The sequence below is a fragment of the Thalia democratica genome, chromosome 8 (assembly GCF_965202585.1).
Source record: "Thalia democratica chromosome 8, ktThaDemo2.hap1.1, whole genome shotgun sequence".
NCBI classification, from domain to species: Eukaryota; Metazoa; Chordata; class Thaliacea; order Salpida; family Salpidae; genus Thalia; species Thalia democratica.
The window spans coordinates 32186933-32197033 of NC_139172.1; the positions used below are offsets into that span (position 1 = coordinate 32186933).

The 10101-nt window shown below is 26.4% G+C and overlaps 1 protein-coding gene across 1 annotated transcript; it reads left to right on the forward strand.

Annotated features, from left to right (window-relative positions):
* The first annotated feature begins 215 nt into the window (after positions 1-215).
* Positions 216-9534, forward strand: LOC145843146 (secretin receptor-like). Its single transcript, XM_082950608.1, has 12 exons — positions 216-315; positions 512-604; positions 3424-3575; positions 3824-3921; positions 4258-4429; positions 6103-6253; positions 6928-7058; positions 7610-7707; positions 8032-8170; positions 8537-8696; positions 8844-9078; positions 9462-9534. The coding sequence occupies exons 1-12, from the start codon at positions 237-239 to the stop codon at positions 9532-9534; spliced, it is 1581 nt and encodes a 526-aa protein (XP_082806734.1). The 5' UTR covers positions 216-236.
* Positions 9535-10101: the final 567 nt, after the last annotated feature.

Here is a 10101-nt window from a genome sequence, read left to right on the forward strand (position 1 = left end):
CTTTATATTTGTCTTTCAGTTTCCCATAATAAGTTATGATGAGCCTTTATGGGAGCCTTTATGTTAACTTCGTGAACTTTTGTTAAACTAAATTATGATAGCATAACCCCTATAGCATTGGACTTCATAAAGTTTTAAAAATTAATTCATGTTTGGACTAAGACAGTTTACATTAAACTTTAAACTATGTGCTTTAAAACATTTTGCAGTCGCATGGGAAAGAGTTGCAGGCCTTTATGTGTGAACTTTACAAAATAAGACATAATTGCAGCAAGCATTTGGAAGAGACAAAAGCTTCCTTCAACGAAAGCGGAGGTAAAAAGTATTCTTTTATTGGAAACAAAAGTAATTTCTGTACATAATTTCAGTTATAAGTCTATTTAAAAAACTTAAAACTTTTCTTTTTTTTATTTAAACTAGCTATGAATATTCACATTTTTTTTCTTGAAAAACAATTGATCCTAATGATTAACTATTCTTAAGACGTAACAAAGCATTTATTACGTCACAGAGGCGTTTTGCGAGGGGGAAGCGGACGGTTTGTTTTGTTGGAGTCATTCAAGAGTAAGCAAGGTGGTCGATCATCCGTGTCCCGATTTCTACCGTGAGTCTAAATTTACATGACTTGTTAACTAAAATGGGAAAGTTTTTTTTAAACAGATACATTTTTACTATTCGTAAGTTTTTATACCTGTAAAAAAGTTTTGTTCTTGAAAAGTAGTTGTTAGATTAGTTTATTAAAACTTGTATAAGATTTTTTTTTCTTAAACTATGTAATTAGAACAGCTATATGGTTCATTCATTAAAACTCTAGTTTATTGTAATAAGCAGCTTTGTAAGTCTTGATATCTATTGTTTACCGTAAAATGTTTGTTTTAAATTGCTAGAGGTAATTGTTTTTAGACTCTTAGCAATATAATACTTCTTAAAATACTTCAGTTATTATTTTGTAGTTTAAAAACATGTAATAATTTCTTTAACAATAATTTTTTGAATTAAAAACTCGAAAACGACAGATAAAAAGTTAAATACAACTTTTACTTTACAAACAATACAAATGTAAGGTTACTAAATACTAAATTGTTTTCTTATAAGATTTTGATGGTTATGCAAAGAAAGGGATCAAATCAGGTAAATGCTTACAAATATAAACTTGCTTGGTTGAAAAAATGTTAAACTTTTTTGGCGTTCTAGTTTGTTTTAATAACTGCATGTATATTTCAAGTAAAATTTATCAACTAAATATGAATTTGTTTCTAAGATTTTCAACAGTGTATAGTTTAACCTTAATTAAGAAAAGGTGCGTTTTTACACCAATTAATTTAAAAAAAAACCATATACTCTCTATTCAAAAATTTTTATATTTATTCATTGCATAACTGACTTTGTTTATCGTTTTTTTTTTTTGTTGGCTTCAACTTTTTAAACTCTACTTAAAGCTTTTTTCTTAAAAAACAGCATATTTTTTAATCTATTTAAGGATGTTAAAGTTTAGTTAAGTTAAATTGTTAATCTAAGATAGCGAATATTAGTTCTATGTAACAAATTATTTATTTTTTATTAATAATAAGTTTATCCGGAATATGAAAAATTTACATTAAATTAGGATTTTCAAAAGGTTATTTCAGTTTAGCAGAAGACTTTTACGGATATTGAATGCCGGTTAATGCGAGTATTTTAATATAATGCCAAAAATTAATGTATTATTTTACAAATGTGTTGCAAACAAGCGTTTTTTTTATTATTTGGCAAACATAGTTTAAATAGGAAAACTCTCGTGCAATTGATTTTAAAAACGTTTATCTATTATTCATTACCAATACTTTCAGTAAATAGTTACTGGAGTATACATATTTTATCTTTTAGACTAAAATAGTAAATATAGACTTTATTTATTTTTTAATCAGAATTTTGTAAAAAGTTAAGAACTGTATAAGTTGATTATGCGTTAGCTATTATACATTTAGGTATTATCTAAAATATGTCTGTTTATGATATTAAAACTAGTTTAAAGATATTATTAATTCTTTTTATAAAAAATTTCAGTGCAACCTAAATTTGTTTAGTTTTTTAAATCTTCAGTTAAATTGGAAAGAATCGAATTATGTACCAATGTGAGCAACCATTATAGCAAGAGAGAATCTGCGTATATAGTTAAAAATTAAGATTATATTAGATCTTTGAAATGAGTTTCTGATATTTTTTTTGCAATTTTTTCATCTAAACATAAAGCTGTACATAAAAACAACTTTTTTTAAAGGCTTACGTACTTAATATTTTTACTGTTGTACAAATTATTTAAAAAAAAATAACTTCCAATTTATTAAAGTCATTCGTAAATAAGTGCTTCGGAAAAAAAAATGACAATGGTTTCTGAGTATTTTCAGTTTATGCACTTTTACATTTTCTAAGCAACAAACAAATCATCAATCCGTTTAAGCTTTGTAATAGTAAAATCTTGTTAAGACTTATACATAAGCTTTTACATGTTTACTTTATTTAAAAGCAAAGCTTTTACTAATACAATGTTCATAGAGCCCTTAAACCCTTAATAATTTCGTTTTATGCATCGAAACAATTAAGCCGTAATTATTTCATCATTTCCATTAAGTTTTTTATGCCATTACGCTCACTCTTTTACAGCTGAATGGATATATTGTCCAATAAAAAGTTGTACTTACTAAAAGTTATAAAGAGTTTATTAATGCAGCATAAGATTTCCAGTAGCAGTTATGCTGGATAACGTTTGTACACAGGTAGTAAAACTACTTTGTTCTATAACAAATTGTTTCAAACTGCGATTTACTATTAATAAATCAAATATATGTTTGTAATTCAATTTTAGTTAAAATCTTTTTTATCAGTTTTTTTAACAAGCTTATAACTTTAGATTTACTAATTTTGAACGTTTTTTTACCTTTTGTAGTGTTTAATTAAGCAGCGTTTGTCGTTGTTTATAAAAAAACCTATGTATCTGTTTTTTTAACTAGCAAAAAAAAGGAAACTGTTACAAAATTAACAACATGTAAAATTATGTTGGTTAAATAAAAATATAATTTAGATTTTAGTTAAAATAAATTACTATTTATAATTAGCAATTTACATTGGGTGAACGCAATTCAATGTACCGAGTAATAACATTAGTATTATGATTGTTGTAAAATAAAATTGCTTTTATGAGTTTGCTTTTTTTACATACATTTCAAAAATATTCATTATTTGAAGACAAGCAAAAACATGTTTTTATTTTGCTTGTGTTTAAATTGTACAACATAAACGTATACAAGTATTTTAAAATCTTTGCTTAGTTGTTCTTTAAAATTACTTTAGATTTCGAAAAAAAAATATTCAAACAGAACTTTAAGCATAATTGCGAAAAAAAAAATCATATCAACATTTTTATTCCTATCTTTTTATTTACAGGTAAAGAAGGAAAAGTTCAGAGACTATGTCTTTCCAATGGTACGTGGATGATAGACTGGGACATTGGTGAGACAGCTACTTTCCAATCTTGCGCTCCACCTAACATAACTAATGATCCCAACAAGATGGCAGACGATCAAAATTTTGAATACGTTAGTTGGCTTTGAGTTTTGTAAATCAATCCATGATCATACAGTTGTATTTACTTTCTAAATTTATTTAGTTAATCCTTAATTCTAAAACTTTCTTTTTTTTTCTTATTTATTTGGTTTGATTTCATTTATCCACGACTCGTTTTACTAATGGTAAAAAGTTTAAAACTAGCTTAAAAGCTTTATTTCAATAAACATGCCTCTAAATTATCACGCCGTTAGTTTCTGAATAACGATGATATTTTCAGGAAGAAATATTGTCCGGGCTGACACTGACTTACAAAATAGGATATGCAATATCGCTTGTGTTTCTAGTTGCCGCATTGTTGATACTCACATTCTTCAAGTCGGTGTTTGTTCAAAGTATAAATAAGCTATTGAAAATAAGTAAAGTCCTTTAATGTTTACTTGTATAGTAAGTTGCAATTTTCGAGTTTAATGCCTAGTCTTTCGTATTTCTCTTCAATTTTAGGTTGTTTTATAACTTTTTATACAACAAAACTAAAAAATCTAGAAACTTAACTAAAACTTGTATGACATTAGCAGACATTTTCATATTGTTTGATTTCTTTATCATTTCTAAATACTTATTATTTGTAATTAACTTAGCTGCAAGTAAAAAAGACATGAAGGCGTATAAAATTAAGATTTTAGCTTATTTTCTGAATACTTTTTTCCACAGAAAACTCCACTGTACTCGAAACTACGTGCACATAAACCTGATGATCTCATTCATATTTCGGTATTGCGTCATCCTTATCAAAGACCGAATTCTTATTGATCCCTATGCGGATTTCAATTCCGATCCCAGAAACCTCAACGATGAGCAGTTGTACAAGTTCTGTGTTCCAAATGTTAGTTTGTTTATTTTTAGTAGAAAAAATGCTTTGTTGTTAAGTTTATTAAATTTATAACCAAGCGACTAGAGCTTTAATGAATAAGCGGAAATTAACATTTTTTAGTTCAATATTTTACATTGTTTTAAATGCATTTTTTTAACTAGATTTTCAGTTAAATACGTAGTTTGAAAATGTAATTTCTTTATCTCTATAAAATTGAAAATAAAAATACTTTATTCTGTACAAATAGAAAAAGTTTCCACCTAAAAACAACAATCTTTTTAAAAACAAGTGTTGCTTAAGAATTTTGAAACCTTAACCTGTTAGACTTTTTATAAACTGCCTTTCAAATTTTAATGAACAATTTTTTATTTATCTAACATTTTTAGATATTAGTATGAAATTATTATGAAAACTATGAAATTGTCATAAACATTTTTTTATATCTTTTTATTTTTATTTTTGTTTGATCTATTCAACATTTAGTTGTGGTTTTGTTTAAGCTGTTTACGATCTTAAATATACTTGAAAATATAACTTTTAAAGTAAAAAACAAATACAAAGTTGAATATTGTCTAATAATGATTAGTTATTGGTCACTACTTTATTTTAAAACTCAGCCGATTTACTCATTTTTCTTAACAAGTAATGAATTAACTTCTTTCAAATACAACCTAAGAAATTATTCAGCAACTATCATTTAGTTCTCTACTTTAAAAAATATCTATTAGCTAAATAAGCGTTTTAGACTCTTAAACTCTGTGAGAATGATAATAGAAGAAATTTATAAAACTATACTATTATTACCTAAATGGTTTTGCAATTATGCGGGTCATACTTTTAACAGCTTTTAGAATATTTAACAAGGTAATTGATTGATGGTTTAATTAATTAAAAATTTAAGTGGGCTTAAAAGGTTTCGATGATAAATTGCAGTTTAGCTTTGCGTTTAAGTTTTCTGGAAAAGTAATTTTATTACAAAAAAATTGAACTTTTATTCAAGAATTTGCTTATATTATTTGTATTTTCACTTTTGTTTTAAAAAAAGAAGTATATTAATAATTCTTTAATTAAATATTACAAAATTTCTAAGATATTTAGTTGACGATACTTAAGTGCTAGTTTACAAATATAAAAACTTTTTAAGTTTTGTTAAATTACCGCTGACTTATTGCTTTAAATATTTAGCTTATGAAACTTTCTAAACAGAAAAAACAAACGTCTAAATTTAAATACTGCATGTGGAGATTATAAAAATCAATAAGCTGAAGTTTTTTAGATGGAGCTTTTATTTGAGTCAAAGCCAATTTGCTTAAAGCTGTCTGCTTCATTTAAACTTATAAACCGATACATATCCAACCAAAATTGCAATAAGCAAAATCCTTATATAAGTTGTAGATAGCTAGCATGCTTTTTATACAACTTATACGTTTGTGAATATTTAGTTGTTATTTCTGAACTGATAATGTTCCATACGTTTTGCTATTACTAAACTAAAAGATAACAACTTTTGTAGTATTACAATTAGAAGTTCCTCGATACAAACAACTATAAGTAAACTGTTTGTTCATAAAAACCGCAATTAAAGTAGTTTTAGTTGTTAGCTTTTAATTGAATATTTAATTAAGTTGAATAGAAAATTTGTTCTAAAACTTTATATAAAAGAAAATTTAATTGTTTTTCAACAGACATCATGTAGAATGGTGATGATGCTGATGCATTACGTTGTTCTTTGTAATTTTTTCTGGCTTCTCATCGAGGGGGTTTACCTTCAATCGATACTTTCGTTTGCAATGACGGAGCAGGGACATTTTCCGCACTACATGGCGCTTGGTTGGGGTCGGTTTCGTTTTTAATTCTTTTAACTTTTACACGTAATAAAAATCTTGTTTGCTATGTAAAAAGAAATACTATGGTATAACAAAATGAATTTAAAATCTTGAGTATTATTATTCGTTCATTCTGGAAATATTGTTTGAAAACCTTATATTTTATAACATTGTAAAAACATGAATTAACTTTTTAACTACATTTGAGTTGTATTTGTTGTTGTTGTGCTACTTTTAATACGTTTAGAAAATAGATTGTTTGACTTAGACCAGGTACAAAATATTTAAAACTTCAACTAACACTTTTTTTTTTGGAAACTAAGGGAAACAGTTTTTACTTAATTTAATGAGTCTTGAACTACTCATTTTTAAACTGATCTAAAACTCAAGTATTGTTTTTTATGTATATTTGTTCTATCCTAAAACTATGACTGCTTATTTTTAGAAAAAAAAAAAAATATGACATTTAAAACGTTTTTTATATAAAAAATAGTTAGGATAAAGCATTCTAGAGGACTAAAATAAAATCATCAACAACCTCTTAAATCTATAAAAAGTAATAAAACATTGCTAAAGTCAAACAAACTGTTACTGAGTAAAACAGTTCAAAAGCAATAATTACTGCTCCATAACATAACCAGTTTAATGAAAAAGTTAAATGACGTCATAACGAAATTTCAACAGGCGGCCCTTGGATACCAACACTGACGTGGGTTGTGCTCAGATATTATTTTGAAAATGTCGGATGTTGGGAAATGTTGGAAAACAAAGCTGTTTGGTGGTCAATACAGGGACCGGTCGTTCTCACAATAAGTGTTAGTCTTTCATATGGATCATACACTGCATATGAAACCATGAAACATGCAGTATTAGATTAAAGCTCTGATATAGTATAAAGAGTTAAAAGTTAGACATCAAAAAAAAAATTAAATGTCAACATAGTCTTAAACTACGTTGGTTTTAATATTGTAATTTTGTTCCATGAAAGTTTCTGTTTCTCAGAGATTTTAGCCATGATTTGAAAAATGTATTGCAAAAATTTTTCTATTACTTGTAAGCTTAAAATAAAATATTTCTTTTGATTTAGATCTTTTAAATTAATTTAATTTTTTAAATATTTGTGTTTAATAAACATTACTCTAAAGTCTAATAAATAGGTTATAAAGCTATACCTTTATATCTTTAAAGCTGTTCAGTTTACATATGTGATTTCAGTTATGATCATAATCAAATATAAACTAAAAAAAACAGTTGTGCATAAGTAGTTTTTATTTATTTATTTGAGCAATAACCTTTGGGACTAGTTTGAATATATATAGCCTTTATTAATAGAAATTATAAATAAATGAATTCATTCTTTTCAAAGCTTAACTTTGGAATATTTATCAACATTGTGCGAATAATTGTCAAAAAACTGAGAGCAAATCATATGGCCAAAAATGACTACACTTACAGACTAGCAAGGTTAAAGTTTAGTCAGTTTGTATATTTTTTCCGAAACAAGTGACTGTTGATTTTTTATATTATTAATAAACACTTTTAGTACTATGGAAATGCAAACTCGTTTTGGAATAAAAACGTTAATTTGAAAAACAACATAAATAACTATACTCTTTAAAGATACATTAATATGTTTTTTGTTAACTTAAAATTTATTTCAATCTTGTGCATACAATTATACTAAGAAGTTTTCAAAGTTTGAAGTCCTATCAGTATGAGATTAAATTAGGTTATAATCTTGCTTCCAATTTGCTTTATTCTATAGATTTTCAAAAAAAAAAAAAACAGGTCGACACTTGCGCTGATACCTTTGCTGGGAATTCATTACATTATTTTCCTATTCGTTCCAGATGATATTGATGCTAAAAAAGATAAACCTCAGTTTATTATCAAGCTTGCATTTGAAATGGTCTTCACTTCTTTTCAGGTGAGTATACAAAATTATACGAAATAGTAAAACAATCAGTATCTAAAACACCAACTATTTATAACTATTATTTTCAAATTCCATTTATAAAGTAACAACTATATCTTACCTTTATCAGAAAAAAAAAACAAAAAGTAAAATGGTTACAGTTAAGTTAATTTTTACAATAATTGCTATTTTCGTTATAAAAGCTACTTGGGTAGTCTACCTTCTATTTATTTTTTTAAGTGATAAATTTATTTCAAATTAAAATTATTTTTTTCAGGTGTACAAAAATCACCATCTTAATTCCTTTACTGACTTTCAAATTAAAAGTAACGCACAATGTTTATTTAAAAATGCAACATGTTTCAACACGTGACACAGGGTGCGATGGTGTCAATACTTTACTGTTTTATGACGTCAGAAGTGAGAGTTGAAGTGAAAAAGATGGTAAACAAATGGAAATGGAAAAGGGGCTTACCCTCAACTGTCAACCGTAAAATGTCTCATTCCCAAAACCCAACACAAATGACCACTTTTAACAGTAAGTTGGTGCCTATCATATAACATTTAGAATACTTGAAATCAAAATTATAACCGTAATCATTAGTAAATTTATTTGATTTAATATTTTTTCCTTCCTTAATTCTTTTTAAATTAATGTAAAAAGTAGCAAGAAAAAAATTGTTAGCAAGTACCGCCAGAAAGCAGTCATCAGGAGTGGTACATATTCCCATAGCAACGTACGAAAAGCTGTCAGCACAGGTAACTAACCTCAGCGAACCATTTTCTACAGCTGTCAAATCCCCACCTGTCACCATAGCACCGAACAACACAAGGATGTTGTCAGGGGTCAGCAGTGTTTCTTCTTCAGGCAGCAATGATTCTGCGTACGACTCTGACAGAAGAAGAAAACTGCTAAAAAGGTTTTAATTGTTATACAACTATGTTTAAACCACAAACCGTAAATAAGGCAGTTTTTTAGAATTTTTTGTAAAGGTTAAGGGTTAAATTTTAGTTACCTAATGTTAAAATACAAACTGAATTTTAATATAAAGCTTTAGCTGTAATGACATATTTATAAATATAAACTTCGTTACTAAAAATTTTAAAACCTATAACATACCAAATATTTTAAAAATTAAGTAACTTCAACCGGTTAAGTTTTTGATTGAGAACTTTATTTTTAATCTGTAACTTAACACGTCTGTATAATCTTATATTATGGTTTTTTGTTACCTTCTATATTTTTAGCTCATAAATCTTTTTTAAACTATGTTAGTGAATTTTCAAAGCATGTTTTATTTAGAATGTCGGCAGACGGGAAAAGTTTGAAACTAGAAGAAATAAGTGAAACTGAAAAACTCAACCCAAAAGATTGAGCCTAGTTTTTACTCAAAATGTATATATATAAAGAAGGAATTAGAGTTTCATGAATATAAAAATAAATTAGACAATCAACGAAAATATTGTCAGGAGTCAGCAGTGTTTCTTCATCGGGTAGCAATGATTCTGCGTACGACTCTGACAGAAGAAGAAAACTGCTGAAAAGGTTTTAATTGTTATAACAATGGGACTGGATACTTAAATGATTTTTTTACTTTAATAAACTGATAAGTTGATAAACGCATTTTTTTTATCTTGAGGTAATATATCAAAAAGTACAGAATTTCCTTTAAATAAGTTTTAATCAAATTAGATCATCTATTTTTAGGCCCAAAAATATATTAAAAAATAAGTCCGAAAAGCTATTTACTATTGTTCTCTTATATTAACGACAACAAATATGTTATTGTACATTATTTTACGTATTTTAAACTTGGTAAAATGTTATATTATTATCGGAATACATTTTCATATTTATTACACAAAGTTTAAATGTCAGAACTTTAAATGTTTGATTGAAGATTTATCTGTGTTAATCTTATCTAACTAGTTTGTTTTTTAAC

Coding starts and splice junctions, on each gene's coding strand:
- LOC145843146 (XM_082950608.1), top strand. CDS start 237: ATGTGTGAACTTTACAAAATAAGACATAATTGCAGCAAGCATTTGGAA. Junction 316..511: donor TTCCTTCAACGAAAGCGGAG/GTAAAAAGTATT, acceptor ATTACGTCACAG/AGGCGTTTTGCGAGGGGGAA. Junction 6,254..6,927: donor CTACATGGCGCTTGGTTGGG/GTCGGTTTCGTT, acceptor AAATTTCAACAG/GCGGCCCTTGGATACCAACA.